At 34.8% G+C, this 19,294-nt stretch overlaps 1 protein-coding gene across 4 annotated transcripts in view; it reads left to right on the top strand.

Moving 5' to 3' along the window:
- LOC136032262 (uncharacterized) overlaps positions 1-19,294 on the top strand; it is a 137,135-nt gene that overhangs the window by 35,862 nt on the left and 81,979 nt on the right. For all 4 annotated transcript variants that reach the window (XM_065712509.1, XM_065712510.1, XM_065712512.1 and 1 more), the window contains exon 3: positions 1,127-1,290. In XM_065712509.1, coding sequence (XP_065568581.1) covers positions 1,127-1,290 — 164 coding nt within the window. The remainder of the gene's footprint in view (positions 1-1,126; positions 1,291-19,294) is intronic.

The following is a 19,294-nucleotide window of genomic DNA, read 5'->3' on the forward strand; positions in this document are numbered from 1 at the left end:
ATTTAAGCTTTAGTGTAAAGAGCGAGGTACTGACGATGGGGCGAATCCCCTCATATATGTAATAAAAACATGAGAATACAAAAGTTCTTTACGTAAGCTAATTTATAAGTTACGTAAATCTTTTACCAATAAAAAGATTCGTAAAAAATTAAAAGTTCTAGTTGCCTTTTTAATTAACCAAAAAATTGGGGGGCAACTAGGCTTCGTCCCCCGCTCTTTTTTTCTCAAAATCATTCGATCAAAATTATGAGAAAGCCATTGAGCCAAAAAAAAAAAATATGCAAATTTCGTTTTGATTATTCCTCTGCGGAGAGCCAAAATCAAAACATGCATTGATTCAAAAACGTTCAGAAATTAAATAAAAAAAACAAGTTTTTTCAACTGAAAGTAAGGAGTGACATCAAAACTTAAAACGCACAGAAATTACTTCGTATATGAAAGAGGCTGCTTCCTCATCAACGCCCCGCTCTTTACGCTAAAGTTTTTTACTGTTTTAGAAAGAAGAATTGAGAGAAAGAGTCAAACTTTAGCGTAAAGAGCGGGGCGTTGATGAGGAAGCAGCCTCTTTCATATACGAAGTAATTTCTGTGCGTTTTAAGTTTTGATGTCACTCCTTACTTTCAGTTGAAAAAACTTGTTTTTTTTATTTAATTTTAATAAAAAGAACGAACTAAGCCATGACGAGGCGACAATCGCCGATACGCTGTTTCCGAAATCTTTTTGTGTAAACTAGTCAGCTTTTCTGCTATATTCGGAAGGTGAAACTTCTTTATTAATTGTCTATTCCTGTACCAAAGAGGAATATAAAGAAGATATTTACAATAACGGAAGTAGGCCACCCGAATATCACTAAAATCCTTACTCCTAAGTATAGGATAAAGCCCAGAAAGGTAAAGAACAGAATGATCTGAAAAAGTAGAATACAACTTTCTAAGGACAATGCGATTACATTTGCTTCGTTTGGCTATAATATATAGTTGCTTTGTAGTAATTTCCTATGATATATTTTAGGCACTGGATTCATTGCTGAAAGTTTCATTCACTTAAGTGTACTTCCCAAAAACGTAAGAAGCCCCTTCAATTGAATTTTAACTTTTTTTTCTTTATAATATTTATTCATTTTTAGATAGTTGAACATTTCCTGATAGACTATAGTCTGGAGCATAAATGGAACGAAAAAGACGAAAAGTACCTTACTGTTGAATTCTATTGTCCGATTACGCTTATGGATGAAATTGTTGATACGTTCGACCAAGCAGGCATTGGCATAAAATATAATTCGTCCTATAGGTAAGCACCTTCTAACCTTATTTTAAATATCATCTTTGTGATGCCAATTATCACTTCATTTCCCTCGGCATTTTTCGTTCTTTTTTTTTAATTTTATTTTTTAAATGTGCTTGTTTTGTATGCAGTGGAAATTGCAATTTATTGATAATCACTATGAAGTTTCTATTTGTTAATATGTAGACCTATAGCTAATATTAAGTAATTCAGGGTTAGCGGAAATGTCATTTTAGTTTTCCTGGTAGACAGAAGACGCACAATAATCTACAAAAAAATAAGGGGAAAAAAGAAAATGGTAGAAGAAGCTCAACTGCATTCTTTACCATTGATCCGTTTATATATATATACATATAGGTATACATATATATATATATATATATATATATATATATATATATATATATATATATATATATATATATATATATATATATATATATATCTATATATATAAAAATAAGTTGTCTGTGGATGGATGGATGGATGGATGTGTGGATGGATGTGTCAGGTGACGTCACCTGAAAAAACTGGATTAGGTGACGTCAAAACTGAAAAAACTAAAAAAAGGCAAAAACTACAAAAAAAACTAAAAACTAATAAAAAAAATAAAAAAGCTAAAAAACTAAAAAAACTATAAAGGTAAAAACCAATAAAAAACTAAAAAAAAAACTGAAAAAACTAAAAAAAGGCAAAAACTACAAAAAAAAACTAAAAACTAATAAAAAAAGTAAAAAAGCTAAAAAACTAAAAAAACTAAAAAAACTAAAAAAAGGTAAAAAACTAAAAAAAATAAAAAATAAAAAAAAACTAAAAAAAAGGAAAAAACTGAAAAATAAGCTAAAATAAAGGTAAAAACCAATAAAAAACTAAAAAAAAAAAGGAAAAAACTAATAAATGACGACACTCAAAGAGAAAGCGACCAGGACAAAAAACTAAAAAAAAAGGCAAAAACTACAAAAAAACTAAAAACTAATAAAAAAAATAAAAAAGCTAAAAAACTAAAAAAACTAAAAAAAGGTAAAAAACTAAAAAAACTAAAAACTAAAAAAAAACTAAAAAAGGTAAAAACTAAAAGAACTAAAAAAGAAAAAAATAAATGACGACACTCAAAGAGAAAGCGACCAGGACAAAAGGAATGTTCGATTAGCAATCAACAAAGCACCGGGACACAGGGAGTATAAATGACGACCAGGACACAAGTAAAAAAAAAAATTAACAAAACTAAAAAGAAGGTAAAAACTACAAAAAAACTAAAAAGAAAAAAAAACTAAAAACTAATAAAAAAACTAAAAAATCTAAAAATCTAAATAAACTAAAAAAGAAAAAAAAAGGAAAAAAATAAAGGAGAAAAACAAAACTAAAAAACGAATGTATATACAGACCGGTACACCGGGATACAAATGACGACCGGGACACAGGGAATATAAATAACGACCGGGACACAGGGACACAACTACAACGGGGACACCGGGGGAAACAGGGGGATATAAATGACGACCGGGACAAAAAAACTAAAAAGAAATAAAAACTAAAAACTAATAAAAAAAACTAAAAAATCTAAAAATCTAAATAAGCTAAAAAAGAAAAAAAAAGGAAAAAAATAAAGGAGAAAAACAAAACTAAAAAACGAATGTATATACAGACCGGGACACCGGGATACAAATGATGACCGGGACCCGGGACACAGGGAATATAAATGACGACCGGGACACAGGGACACAACTACAACGGGGACACCGGGGGAAACAGGGGGATAACCTGACAATCTATTTATATGCAAAGACAATGGGACAGCAAAGAATGTTGTATATTCGCAAGTTTTACGTAGTTAAAACCATATATATATATATATATCTATATTCACAGGTGGGACATAGGGACACAACTACAATGGCGCGTAACTATTATGGCGCGTAACGACTTACGCGCGCGGGGGGGCTTGGGGGGGGCGCGAAGCGCCCCCACCAACTAGGTGTTGGGGTGGCGCGAAGCGCCACCCCAACAGCTAGTATATATATATATCTATCTATATATATAAAAATAAGTTGTCTGTCTGTGTGTCTGTCTGTCAGGTGACGTCATGTTTCTGTGTCGACTGACGTCATGAAGTTAGTTGTCGTCATTTTTGCTATGACGGTGACGTCATTAATGGTATTTAATACATGCGTTCACGGAAAAATGTTTAATTGTAAAATGACTGAAGAACCTACAATGGCAACAGCCGAGGAAGCTGCTCAAAGAGTCTATGCCAAAAAACTTGCTGCTGATAGAAAAAGTAAGAAAAGAAAGCGTGCCGAGGAATCACAAGAACAGCAAGAAAACAGGCTTGCAGCTGATAGAGAAAGTAAGAAAAGAAAGCGTGCCGAGGAATCACAAGAACAGCAAGAAAACAGGCTTGCGGCTAAAGAACGCAAAACCGCGCAGTTAGATGAAAATCCACCTGGAAAGCAAGAGTCAAAACATATCAAAACTGAAAATGATAGCGATGATGATTGGGTTTGGGATTTTGACTCGGATAAGGTCATCAATGCCTACCAGATTTAAGTTAAAAAACAAAGGTTCGGAGATATGTACTTCATAGTGACGCTGAAAAATAAAGAAGAAAAAAAACTGAAAAAACGTAAAAAACTAAAAAAAAACTAAAAAGAAAAAACACTCAAAGATAAATTACAGACCGGGGCACAAATGACGACCGACACAGAGAGAATATAAATGACGACCAGGAACCTCAAAGAAAAATTACAGACTGGGACACCCGGACACAAATCACGACCGGGAATATAAATGACGACCGGGACGCAGGGACACAACTACAACGGGGACGCCGGGGGCACAGGCGGGATATATAATTGACGACTGAGACACAGGGATTGTTTGAATAGAAATTACAGACCGGGACACCGGGACACAAATGACGACCGGGACACTGGGACACAGGGAATATAAATGACGACCGGGACACTCAAAGAGAAAATACAAACTGGGACACCAGGACACAAATGACGACCGGGACACAGGGAATATAAATGCTATTTATATGCACAGACAATGGGACAGCGAAGAATGACACAGGGACACAGCTACAATGGCGCGTAACTAATATGGCGCGTAACGACTTACGCGCGCGGGGGGGCTTGGGGGGGGCGCGAAGCGCCCCACCAACTAGGTGTTGGGGTAATATGGCGCGTAACGACTTACGCGCGCGGGGGGGCTTGGGGGGGGCGCGAAGCGCCCCACCAACTAGGTGTTGGGGTGGCGCGAAGCGCCACCCCAACAGCTAGTATACATATAAATATATATATATGTGTATATATATATATATATATATATATATATATATATATATATATATATATATATATATATATAAACATATAATTTTTATTTTTTGGGCGGGGGGCTCACCGCCAAAATGTCTGTAGAGAGACTAAGCAGGGTTACAAAATGAAAATTGTATACATGATGCCTGTTTTCCATTAAAATTGGAAAAAAAAATCCAACCATCTACCCAAAAACAATTTGTTCTTTTTTTTTCACTCAACGACATCCAACCACTCCAAGAACATGTTTCATATTCTGTTTGGTATTGACACACTCAAGGATATTATCAGACAGGTTTGGTATCCCCATAGTTAGTGATATTACCTGACAATTTTCGACTATATTATACGAGTTTATTTGACGAAAGACAAAAAATCCGCTAAAAAATGTTGACATACAATGTTTAATGAAGTTATAATTTATAGTAATCAAAGCTGTGACATTTTCGTCACTTTGAATGCTGCTTGGTCAGTAGTCGACTCCTAGGATAATTCATTTAAAGTCAGCTCAAACAAACATTGTATAAACTGTTTTGCCGTATGTTATTTTGATGGGTACTTCAGATCCTGGAACGTTGAGACGATTTTTGTTGAGCCAAATATTTAGTATTTTTATTTATTTTTTTGTCACCGTACAGCCTCAAGTTTAGTTCATCTTTGTAGTTGAAATTCTTTGAGACTCTGATATTCCATTCCAATGTAAAATCATTTCATCCATCTCTCTATTCCCATCCAGTCACAGCAGTGTTGACTTTCGACCGAAATATTCAGTTTGAAGATGCTTAACTTTGAGCATAATCTGCAAAGGAGTGTTAAAATCTTCGAATATAATGTGTTTATCAAGTTTTACATTTAGTTCACTGTCTACTACTGCTACTAACAACTCACTGCAGCACCAAGCCACCTTAGGCTAACACAGCTACGCGTGTTCCTTTTCCATTCCAGTATATTTAAAGCCTCCCTCTTTACACCCTCTAAAAAAGTCCGAATTTCCCTTAAATAGTCCCTGCGACCTCTTCCCTCCTCACTCGAGGTTGAACTGGTTTTGTTTGGCCCTAGATGGTTGAACAAAAAGAATGGCCTTTGCCAATCTGTCATCCTTTATGTGTAGAAAGTTTCCTAGCCATCTCAACCTTTCTTTCATTATAGCCGTAGAAAACGGGATAAAATCGTATCTTTCGTACTGCCTACTGTTTGAAATACGACAGTCAGGCGCGTACCCAAAAGAAACCGTTGACAAGTCCCCTGGAAAACATCTAGCAAACCCTCATCTGTCTTTTAGAGCGCCCACGCTTCAGAACAGTACTTGATCACTGTCACCTCTGTAGCTTCCATTATTGTAATGTTAATTCGCAGACTTGCCTTCTTACTCTTCCATACTCTTTTCAACTGTGCAAAACCACCCTGGGCCTTGGCTATTCTACTTTTAACCTCTTCATTGCATCCATCATCTTCACTAATATTACTACCCAGGTTATTGTTCGATCGGTTATATGTTCGAATTCCCCATATTAAACATTACCTCTTCACATTCACATACTCCCAGTCGTATCGACTTACTTTTCTTAACATTATTTCTTAAACATATTCTTGTACACTGGACTTGAAAACCTCCAAAAAATCATTCATCTTGCTAACATTTCAATCTAGAACACACAAGTCATAAGCATAATCTAAATTCAGGAGGATTTTATTCTCCCCAATGGTTCTATGCTTTCTCATAGCCTTTTCTGCCAGTGTTGAAAAAGAGTTTTTTGTTTTGAAATACGATGGCTGTGAAGTTAGAGATAAATTACCTATGATTATGAATTTGATTTTTGAAAAAGAGGAAGTACCCAGCGATTTTAGGAAAACTCTTCTTTAAGAAAGGTTATGAAAGCGAGGGTGGTAATTATGGAGACATTAACTTGGTTTCTATAGGAAACAAATTACTTAGTAAATGATACATATTAGACTTTGAGATGCTGCAGATAAAGTCTCAGGAGAAGAACAGTAGCGTTTTTGAAGGGGCGAGGATGCATCGACCCGACTTTTACGCTTAGATAGTCAGCAGACCCTTTAGTCTCAGTTTTATAGATTACTAGCTGTTGGGGTGGCGCTTCGCGCCACCCCAACACCTAGTTGGTGGGGGCGCTTCGCGCCCCCCCCCCCCAAGCCCCCCCGCGCGCGTAAGTCGTTACGCGCCATTGTAGTTGTGTCCCTATGTCCCACCTGTGAATATAGATAGATATATATATATATATATATATATATATATATATTTATATATATATATATATATATATATATATATATATATATATATATATATATATATATATATATATATATATATATATATATATATATATATATATATATATATATATATATATATATATATATATATATATATATATATATATATATATGGTTTTAACTACGTAAAACTTGCGAATATACAACATTCTTTGCTGTCCCATTGTCTTTGCATATAAATAGATTGTCAGGTTTACCGACTCTTGAACATGCAACATATAATGGTCCATGGGAAAACAATCTGTATTCAGATCTATACCTCATGATTCTAATGATTGCCCTTGAGCTTTGTTGATGGTGATTGCTAATCGACCATTCCCTGTCCCGGTGTCCCGGTCGTCATTTATATCCCCCTGTTTCCCCCGGTGTCCCCGTTGTAGTTGTGTCCCTGTGTCCCGGTCGTCATTTATATTCCCTGTGTCCCGGTCGTCATTTGTATCCCGGTGTCCCGGTCTGTATATACATTCGTTTTTTAATTTTGTTTTTCTCCTTTATTTTTTTCCGTTTTTTTTTCTTTTTTAGTTTATTTAGATTTTTAGATTTTTTAGTTTTTTTATTAGTTTTTAGTTTTTTTTTCTTTTTAGTTTTTTTGTCCCGGTCGTCATTTATATCCCCCTGTTTCCCCCGGTGTCCCCGTTGTAGTTGTGTCCCTGTGTCCCGGTCGTCATTTATATTCCCTGTGTCCCGGTCGTCATTTGTATCCCGGTGTCCCGGTCTGTATATACATTCGTTTTTTAGTTTTGTTTTTCTCCTTTATTTTTTTCCTTTTTTTTTCTTTTTTAGTTTATTTAGATTTTTAGATTTTTTAGTTTTTTTATTAGTTTTTAGTTTTTTTTTCTTTTTAGTTTTTTTGTAGTTTTTACCTTCTTTTTAGTTTTGTTAGTTTTTTTTTTTTACTATGTCCTGGTCGTCATTTATACTCCCTGTGTCCCGGTGCTTTGTTGATTGCTAATCGAACATTCCTTTTGTCCTGGTCGCTTTCTCTTTGAGTGTCGTCATTTATTTTTTTCTTTTTTAGTTCTTTTAGTTTTTACCTTTTTTAGTTTTTTTTAGTTTTTTAGATGAAATTTTTTTTTAGTTTTTTCCTTTTTTTCTTTTTAGTTTTTTATTGGTTTTTACCTTTATTTTAGCTTATTTTTCAGTTTTTCCTTTTTTTTAGTTTTTTTTTTATTTTTTATTTTTTTTTAGTTTTTTACCTTTTTTTAGTTTTTTTAGTTTTTTTAGTTTTTTAGCTTTTTTACTTTTTATATTAGTTTTTAGTTTTTTTTGTAGTTTTTGCCTTTTTTTTAGTTTTTTCAGTTTTTTTTTAGTTTTTTATTGGTTTTTACCTTTATTTTAGCTTATTTTTCAGTTTTTTCCTTTTTTTTAGTTTTTTTTAGTTTTTAGTTTTTTAGTTTTTTACCTTTTTTTAGTTTTTTTAGTTTTTTTAGTTTTTTAGCTTTTTTATTTTTTTTATTAGTTTTTAGTTTTTTTTGTAGTTTTTGCCTTTTTTTAGTTTTTTAGTTTTTTAGCTTTTTTATTAGTTTTTAGTTTTTTTGTAGTTCTTGCCTTTTTTTAGTTTTTTTTTAGTTTTTTAGCTTTTTTATTTTTTTTATTAGTTTTTAGTTTTTTTTGTAGTTTTTGCCTTTTTTTAGTTTTTTAGTTTTGACGTCACCTGATCCAGTTTTTTCAGGTGACGTCACCTGATCCACAGATCCACAGATCCACACACAGACAACTTATTTTTATATATATAGATGAGCAAGCCTTTGATTCAGTCGATAGAAGAGCCTTAGCGAAGGTTCTATTCTTGTTTGATATTAATTAAAAAAAAATTTTCCACAAAATAAGTTTTTCAAAGAAAAGTAAAGAACTCCATTAAAGCAAAAATGAGCAAAAATAAAATCAAATAATCTACCAAGCGTAAAACACCACAGATTAGCATCGATAATCAAGTGAAATTCAAAGCGAACAGAAATTACAATAAATAACCGAGTCAAACTCAAAACGAGTAGAAATTAACATGAGTAGGGCTAAAAACCCCTATGCTTTCCCAAGGACAGAGCATAATTTGCACTTTTGTGAAAAAACACAAATGAATGTGCATTGTCAGTTTAATAAACACATGCTGATATATTCCTTAAGATGTTAATAATATTCGATTTATTAAAGTTATAAAAGTGAAAATATTTCAAATTTAATGTTTTTCCAGTAAAGTGCAAATTATGTTCTGGCCTTGGAAAGGCATTGGGGTTTCGAGCCCTTCTCATGTTAATTTCTGCTCGTTTTGAATTTGACTCTGTTGTTTGTTGTAATTTCTGTTCGTTTTAGGTTTCATTTGTTTATCGATGCTGATCTATGGTAGTTTTACGCTTGGCAGATTATTTGGTTTTATTTTTAATCTTTTTTTAGTTTAATAGAGTTCTTTACTTTTCTTTGAAAGAACTATTTTGTGAAATTTTTTTTTTTTAAATTCATTTCTGTTCGTTATATATTGATATAGTCTTTTCAGGGAAAAAGAAAGTAATAGGTCAAATCATTTTCCGCTTTCTTTTAAGCATTTATGGTTTGGCCTGCTATTTGTGTACTGGAGAAAATTTTTCAACAATTTTTCAAAAACATACATCTTTTAAAAAATCTGGAGACAAATAGTAGTGTTTTATTTAGTTATACACCTCCTCTAGTTGACCTGAAAAATAAAACTTGATACCATTTGCAAAAAATCTACATATGCTCTTTGACAGCTTGGATACACTCACACTCTTTTAACTTCGTTAAATTTTAAGAGCGGAAGTAGTAATAGAAGTAGCCCCGAAAGTTTGAACATAATACCCCTCAGTAGTTCTCGGGATACTGCTCAGATGTCTTATTGGCAATCAGCGTACACGCAGTGCTTTTTAATGTAATCTTAAGGCAACATTTAGTTTTTAAACATAATTAGCAAATTGCATAAATCTGGGGGGGGGGGGGGGCTGACCTACGCAATAGCCCTAGAGAAACTGTTACAAGACCGTCCATGGTGAACAAAATGGCTATCTTAAATGTTGATTGGAAGTGTTTGGAAAATTATAAGCTAAAGAAGAGGGCTGATTGTCTTCCAATCACTTTTGATTCTTAAAAAGGGTAGTCTAATAGAACTTTGAATTTCCAATCAAATTAGCTCCTTTAAAATATCAGTGATATTACTAGCCATGATATAACAGCGCTGCCTATGATATTCCTTATATGCCCTTTTAATACTTGGACATGTATAGTTTTTTGTTTAATTGAAACTCCCCCTAAACCTTTCAACTTAATGCCCTTTGTATCATTAGGTAACAGTAGTCACAGTAGTCATCAGTAGAATTCGTATCAAATGTATACACACAGTTTCTTTTGGTTAGTACGAAATCTCTCACAACTTACCCTGAAAGGTCTAACTTAATAATGTAATCCGTTATTGTGATGTTGGTTTTTCACCCTATTGACAATCTACATAATCATAGTTCGTTTTGATTTAGTTCAGCATCCGCCTTAATATTTGTGGAAATTTTTACCTTAATACCCTTAGCTTTTGTTGTAGTAATAGCTGTAGCTGTAGTACTAGCAGTAGCATTAGTAGTAGTATGCACTTTTTTTCAACATCCCCTTCAACACAGGATGAAATTTTTAACTTAATACCCTCAACCGTTCCTGAAGCATTGCTGATACTTCCTCTTAACAACCTATGTGGGCATAGTGTGTTTCGATTTATTTCAGTACACTTACAATATTGCCCGAAATTTTCACCTTAATACCTTTAGGTCAATCAGTAGTAGTAGTAGCTAGTAGTACTAGCAGTAGAAGTTGTTTTAGTTGTGGTAGTCTTAGTTTTAATAGCAGTAGTAGCAGTAATAATAATAGTTGCAGTAGTAGTAGTTGTAGGAGTAGAAGCAGTAGTATTATAATGCAAATATTGTTTTTTTGTTAGTTTAACATCCCCCAAGAAAAGTGTTGTAAATTTTAATGTCACACTCAAAACTATTCCTAAGATATTGCTGATATACCCTTTTGACAACCCGCATACGGATGGCAGGTTGTCATCCGTACAGTAAAAATTTTCAGGAATATTCTCTGAAAATTTAACCTTCTCATACCCTTAGGTATAGTAGTAGCAGCAGTCGCTGCAGTAGTATAATTCCTCAACTTAATACAATTAGCCATTGCTACGATATTGTCGATTTGCTCTATAGCCTGTATATTCTCATCTTAATGCTCTTAACCTTACAAGTAGTTGCTATAGAAATAGTAGCTGGAGCAATAGTAATGGTAGTAGTAGAACTATTAAATGTTGCAGTAGCAGTAGTATTAGTAGTAATGTGCACATATTGCCTTTTGGTCAATTGATCTTCATCTTTAAGTATTCTCTGGGTGTTCCAACTTAATACACAAACCAATTCTGAAGATGCGCTATTTTGACGATCTAAATCAGTGGCTCTCAACCTTTTTTTTTACCCATGGACCCCTTTTCCCTTCTTTTTATCTTAGTGGACCCCTTCATAGCTATTGGACATAAGAACAATTTTCTATTCTTCAGTAATATAAATTTTAAGGTTTTAATTGTCAAAGAAATAGTATACGATTAAGCTTTATTTTTAAATGAAAACTAATTTAATGCAAATAAAATATTCTACTATAATAATAATAATAATAATAATAATAATAATAATAATAATAATTATCATTATTATTAATATTACTATTATTGTGATAATAACTACAATATTTCAATGTTTCTTCCATGGGCAAGCAACACAAGCTCATGGAGAATAGAGCTCCTCAGACAGTTTAATTCACTCCAACATTATATAAACTGGTTTAAAAAGGAGTTGAAATTAAGTGTGTGATTAGAAAAAAAGGAAAAGGCATGTTTATTCAATGAGATCCCTGTGGTTGGCTCTTCTCGGCGAGTTTATTTATGTTTGGTTCTATTGATGTTAATGATAGTCGAGGATCGCCCCTTTTCACAATGTCAAGTCTATTGCAATTTTCTGATAACATTTGAGAAACACGACTAAATCCCGCTTCAACAAGATAAGATGTAGGAAAAGCAATAACGTAGAACTGCACTTTATCCCAGAGCAAAGGGTACTTTGTAGCAACATCATTTATTTTCCATATATTGTACTTTTCATCTTTGAATTTTGCATGCATTATTTCATCTCTTTGTATTTCGTTGAGGGGCTCTTGCAAAGATATGTCAACATTATGGCAACATTAACTTCGAAAGGAATTGAAACCCAAATCGGTATATTCATCCCGAGCAGGTCACCAACCCGAGTTTGCATATCTTCATGTATATTTTCCAAATATTCACCATATAATGCAATATCTTCATCTTGCAAATCACTGTTAATACAGGCCAAACAAGGAAACTGTTCAAATGCACGACGCCTGATATTATTCTTCTACAGCTGTAGTTTCCTTAGGAAAGCAGCAATAGTACTTTTACTAGATTTCAGATCAGAATTACATAAAAAAAAAAAATCTAGTTTTCTTTAACTGAAAGTAAGGAGTGACATTAAAACTTAAAACGAACAGAAATTACTCCGTATATGAAATGGGTTGTCCCCTCCGCAATCCCTCGCTCTTTACGCTAAAGCTTTTAATTGTATTAAAAAGCAGAATTGTGGCAAAGAGTCAAACTTTAGCGTAAAGAGCGAGGGATTGCGGAGGGGACAACCCATTTCATATACGGAGTAATTTCTGTTCGTTTTAAGTTTTAATGTCGCTCCTTACTTTCAGTTAAAAAAAACTAGTTTTTTTTTTATGTAATTTCTGAACGTTTTTGAATTAATGCATGTTTGATTTTGGCTCTCCACACATAAATTATTAAAATGAAATTTGCATATTAATTCCTTTTTTGGCTAAATGGCTTTCTCTTAGTTTTGATCAGACGATTTTGAGAAATAAGGGATGGGAAAGGAGGCCTAGTTGCCATGCAATTTTTCGGTTACATAAAAAGGCAACTATAAATTTTTATTTTTAACGAATTTTTCTATTAGTAAAAAATATACGTAACTTAAGAATTATCTTACGTAAGAAACTTTTATATTCTTTAATTTTTATTATGTATATGAGAGGGTTTGTACCCTCGTTAATACCTCGTTCTTTACACTAAATCGCAAGTTTTGTCCCAATTCTTTAAGAATGACCCCTGAATCAGAAAGGCCGTAGAATGAATAGTTGAAATTACTAAAAATACTATAGCATAAAGAGCGAGGTATTTATCTCCTCCTAAATGCCTCGCTGTTTATGCTAAAGTATTTTTAGAACCCCTCACATGGGTAATAATCTCTGTTCGTTTTAAGTTTCAATGCTACTCTTTACTTTCAAATGAAAAAAAATTTTCCATGTTTACTTTTTCATTGTTTTTTTATAGTAATTTTAGAAAATCCTGCGCCCTTTTCATTGAATTTCTGTTCCCCCATGACACATTTCTCCATGGAAATATCCTCCCACATAGCCCCCTCCCCTCAACCCCACCCCCAAAACCAAAAAAAATCCCCTGAAACCGACTGTACACTTCCCAATAACCATTATTATATGTAAACACTGGTCGAAGTTTGTAAGTTGCAGCCCCACCCCCAGGGACTTTGGGGGAGTAAGTCATTCCCAAAGACATAGTTATTATGGTTTTTGACTATGCGGAACAAAATGGCTATCTCAAAATTTTGATCTGTTGACTTTGGAGAAAAAATGAGCGTGGGAGGGGGCCTAGGTGCCCTCCAATTTTTTTGGTCACTTAAAAAGGGCACTAGAACTTTTCATTTCCGTTAGAATGAGCCCTCTTGCGACATTCTAGGACCACTTGGTCGATACGATGACCCCTGGAAAAAAAAAAAAAAAAAAAAAAAAAAAAAAAAAAAAAAAAAAAAAAAAAAAAAAAAAAAAAAAAAACACGCACCCGTGATTTGTCTTCTGGCAAAAAATACAAAATTCCACATTTTTGTAGATAGGAGCTTGAAACTTCTACAGTAGGGTTCTCTGATACGCTGAATCTGATGGTGTCATTTTCGTTAAGATCCTACGACTTTTATGGGGTGTTTCCCCCTATTTTCCTAAATAAGGCAAATTTTCTCAGGCTCATAACTTTTGATGGGTAAGACTAAACTTGATGAAACTTATATATTTAAAATCAGCATTAAAATGCGATTCTTTTGATGTAGCTATTGATATCAAAATTCAATTTTTTAGAGTTTTGGTTACTATTGAGCCGGATCGCTCCTTACTACAGTTCGTTACCACGAACTGTTTGATTGTTTTCTTGGTGCTGTTTATTAAGTGAATTAAATTATTCAAATATATCTGATAAGTAAAACGCATCACATTTATTTGCAAGCAGTTTTGCTCCAAGTTGTGTGTCAGCAAGAAAGGAAACAATAGAATTCCAAAGTGCAATGAAACGCCTAAGACAATTCCCCTTTTGATAGCCATCTCGCCTTTGTATGTATTATAAGCCGCCCAAACTTTTCTCTATTTTGCTTACAGAATTCACGAAAAAGGTGGTCTCGAAGAGAATTTGAAATAATATGGTTAACTACTTTTATTACAACAGTAAGGGAATCATGCAGACATGCACTCATTTTCTTTGCAACTAAGTGTTGACGGTGTATCACACAGTGAACACAATATAAAGTGAACAGTAAATTACAGTAGAAAATACATTTTTAAAAATAAAGGGCGTTCTGAGTTGGTTTTCTTCATGGACCCCCAAAATATCATTGTGGACCCCCAATTTGTTGTGTTTTGCCCGTGGACCCCCGAAAATATTACATGGACCCCTAGGGTCCATGTGGACGCCGGTTGAGGAACCACTGATCTAAATGCACTTAGTGTCTTTTGTTAGTTCGAATTTGCCATCGAATTTGCCATCTCCCAAATTTTACCTTCATAGACTTAGCCTTAATAGTATTATTATCACAGTAGTTTTGGTGATGTATTAGTAGTAGTAGCAGTAGTAGCAGTGTTAATTACGGTAGTAGCATGTGCATATTACCTTTTGGTCAGTTGAACATCACTTTCATGATTCCTTGGAAGTTTCACCTTGACAGGTTAAGTCGTTCCAAAAATATTGTTGATGCGCGATTTTGACACCCTTTTGTCACCCTCTTCATCTTAATACTCTAAGCCTTACAAGTTGTTGCAATTGGAGTAGTAGTTAGGTTTAGTTGTAGTAGTAGCATAAGTAAAAGTAGCAGTGGTATTAATGTTAGTAATGATATGCATATATTACCTTTTTGTCAATTGATCTTCCCCTTTCAGGATTCTCCGAAAGTTTCAACTTAATACCCAAATCAAATCTTGCCATACGCCCTTTTAACAATCTGCCATACGTTCTTTTAATGCATGCGCTTAGTGTGTTTTGATTTTGTTCAAATTCCCCCTCGATATTCTGTCAACTTTTCACCTTCATACTTATAGTCCTAACTATTATCATATTAGTAGTGGTAGTAGTAGGAACAGTCGTAGCAGTAATAGTGTATAATTATTAGTAGTAACAGTAGTAACATCAGCATTAATAGCTGTAGCAGCAGGTACATTGTGCCTTTTGGTCAACTGAACATCCCACTCGTGATGCTCCTGAAGTTTCCTCTTGATATGACGAGCCGTTCCAAAAATCTTGCTGATACGCCTGTATCAGCAATTTGTATTCACATAGTATGTATTGATTCAGTCCAACTTTCCCCTCAACGTTTCCTCAGGTTTTTTTTTCAGTATCCTCAGCCAAGCAGTACTTGCTACAGAAGTAGTAGTTGTAGTGATTGTAGTGGTAGTAGTAATAGTACTTGTGGTAGCAGTAGAAGCAGTGTAAGTTGTAGTAGTAGTAGTAGTAGCGTGCAAATATTGTCTTTTTGATTAATTGATCATCTCCCTTATCGTTTCCTGAAAATTCCAACTAATGTACTCAGTCATTCCTCAGTTATACCCTTTTGACAACCCATATACACTTTACATGTTATGACTTAGGTCAAAACTCCTCTCAACATTCCCTTAAGAACTCATCTTAATGCCCTTCATATTTTGGGAAAGAAGAAGTTAAACATGCATACCTTTACATACATTCCATAAACACCTTATATGCCCCCAGGGCGTAACTTAAAGCCCTTGTCCCAGGACTCTGGGGTGGGTTATGCCAACCCTGGAAGCATTGTTATATGTTCTGTGGATTATTTTACAAAATTGCCATCGTGTAATTTCAATCAGATGCGTTTGGTTAAAAGATGGGTAGTTGGGGGGGGGCAAGTTGACCTCCATCACTATTGGTTCTTATGAGGGCACTAGAACTTCTAATTTTAACCAAATGAGCCAGCCACCTTTAAAGCTTATACAACCATTCCTTCCATAAGATCCTTAAATTCCCCAGGGGCATAACTTCCAACCCTCGACCTCAGGCTCTGGTGGTTTATATCAACCCCAGAAGCCTTGTTATATGATCATTGGACTTATTTTGAATAAAAGAACTGTCTCAAAATTTCTATTGGATGCTAAAACCCCTGCATCTAAAATTTTGATTTAAGCAAAATCGCTATCTCACAATTTTAATCAGATTCTTTTGGTGAAGAGGGGTAGTCGGGGGGGGGGGGGGAAGGTTGCCAGCTGCCCTCTTTATCACTTTTGACTCTCAAAAGGGAATTGGAATTTCCAGTTATCAACAAAATTGGCCTCCTCTAAAGTTCATACAACCATTCCTTCCATAAAAACCTTAAATGGCCTCGGGACATAAATTATGACCCTTGCCCCCAGGCCCTAGGGTTTGTTTCAACCCCAAAAGCCTTGTTATATGACATTCAGACTATTTTGAATAAAATGGCTATCTCAAAATTTCTATTAGATGCACTTCGGGACAATACGACGTGTGTGTCTGCGGGAGGGGTGGGTTGTTGTCCTCCTATCACTTTGACTCTTAAAAAGGCACTAGAGCTTCTTGTCACCAGTCCAATCCACGCTTTCTATAGAAACTTTGGTGCTTACAACCCTTGCCCTGGGAGCTGGGGGGGGGGTGTCATGTGCTTGGGGAAATGATAGGCGTGATGGGGGTATTTGCACTCTAATCACTTTTACGAATCAAAAGGATATTATTTCACTCAATTTCCAATCGAATGAGCGCTTGTTGAAGTTTCTAAGACAACGCTTTCGATAAAAAGTCTATATACCCTGAGGGCAATCCCCCCACAGCCCTCAGGGATGGGGATGAGGGGTTTTCATCCCAAAAGACATAATTTTCGGACCTTTCAACTACGCTGAACAAAATAGCTATATCAAAATTTTGATCGGAAATAATTGGAGAAATGATGGCTCTGGTGGGGATCATTTGCCCTTCGATCACTTTTGACTATTAAAAACTTCTAATTTTTAACTAAAATCTAGAAACTAGAAACTATTAAAAATTTCATTCTCAATTTCTAGTCGAATGAGCCCTTTTTGAAGTTTCTACGACAACCGCTTTCTATAAAAACCTTATACACCCCTATGGTATAACTTAGAACCCGTACCCTGAGGACTTAGGGGGTGGGTCATCCTCAGACATAATTTCCAAACCTTTCAACTACGTTGGACAAAATAGCTATACCAAAAATTTTGATCTGAAGTGTTTGGGTAGAAAAATGATGGCCGTGGGGGATCATTTGCCCTCCGATCACTTTCGGCTATTAAAAAGAGCACTAGTCCTCGCAGTTTCCAATCGAATGAGCTCTTTTTCAAGTTTCTATGTCAGTGCTTTCTATAAGAACCTTAAAAGCCCAAAGGGTATAACTTACAACCCTTGCCCTGACGGCTGTTGGGGATTGTCACCCTCAAAGAAATAATTTCTGGACCTTTCAACTACGCTGAGTAAAATAGCTATCTCAAAATTTTAATTAGATGTGTTTGGGGAAATGCTGGATGTGGGAGGGGGAATAGTTGCCCTCCACTCACTTTCGACTAATGAAAAAGGGCACTTGCCCTTTCAGTTTCCAATCGAATGAGTCTTTTTCAAAGTTTCTAAGACAACTCCTTTGATTGTGTAATAAAATGGTGGATTAAAATGTCTATAATCAACTTTTTCCAAATGGATATGGTTTGGATAGCTTCAGCTCAGTAGAAGTAAAAAAATCTGCATATTTTCAATCCGTATGATCAAAAATTCCCCTCATAATCCACCCAAAATTTTAAAGTTAATTTTTTTTTTTATGGTTGTTGAACACCACTACAGCTGATCCAACATTTTGACTGAATATTTGATTCTTGCCTAAAATTCCCATCGCAATCGAACATCTAGTTTTTAAGCAGAAAAGGTGAAAACAAGTTTGGAAATGTTCTTTAAATTAACTCATAAAAAACGATTCTGTCAAAAATGATAAGAGACTAATCAAATGAAATTTTTTTCAAGAATTCAAGAACGCTATTTAGACCTAATACGAGAAGAGATGAAGTCATATAATAAGCCAAACATATAACGAACCGAATTCTCCACAAATGAAAGAGCTCTGACTGGCCCCCTGAACCCTCTAAAGGCTTGAGTGTCACAAATGAATGAATGACTTAATTTACTCAGCTCATGCCTACAAAAAAATATTGCAACAAAATAATATACTCTTCAACGAAGAGTTGGGTTTGTATTCCAGAAACCTTTATAAAGTTACATTTGGCTGACCTCAACTTCATGAGGCTGGTAATATGACATTATCAAACATTGTTTGACAGTCGTGACATGTGGGCGAAGTTCCTGAAGTCCAATTCAACGCATTCACCTGAAAAACTCTTTGTTACAACTTGACAGTCTTCTGGTTTTGCTCAGCTTTTCCGGGAAACGTCTAATAGGCGAGACAAGTGCACTTGACTTTGATACTTTTGAGATTAGACAGGAACTGTCTTTCTCCGTTTTTATTGTACAGTTTATATCAAGATTGTGCACCGGAGGTGGGGCTTTAGGCCCCCTCTTCCCTGGAGAGATCTCGAAGTTCTTATGGTTTCCCATCAAGTTTAGCATTTTCCATATAGTTCAACTTTTTGTGCGTTCTCGAAGTTGTGATCTATCTCACCCTCCCCGCATTCTTGCCTGCTGTATATATTTTCCCAACCAGAACTGACTAATTTTGCAGAGAAAATCGTTTTCTAAGATCCACCCTAGCAGGCACATACTTAAAAGGAGGGGGGGGGCTTTAGCTCCAAGATAAATTTCTATATCGCTACAAGTTTACATTGGTTTTGTATATTTTCCATACAAATATCCAATTTGGTTTTTGCCTTGAAACATGCGCACTGCCGTCTCGAGTATGATTTCCCGTTCCTCAAATAAACCTCGAAATTAACACGATATTGCGTTGATTTTGTATTCTTTCCCTATCATTCATCAATCTTTCAGTTTTATGGCACTTGGTATCTACCAAGTGACATATAGTGATTGCAGA

The sequence above is a fragment of the Artemia franciscana genome, chromosome 10 (genome assembly GCF_032884065.1).
Source record: "Artemia franciscana chromosome 10, ASM3288406v1, whole genome shotgun sequence".
NCBI classification, from domain to species: Eukaryota; Metazoa; Arthropoda; class Branchiopoda; order Anostraca; family Artemiidae; genus Artemia; species Artemia franciscana.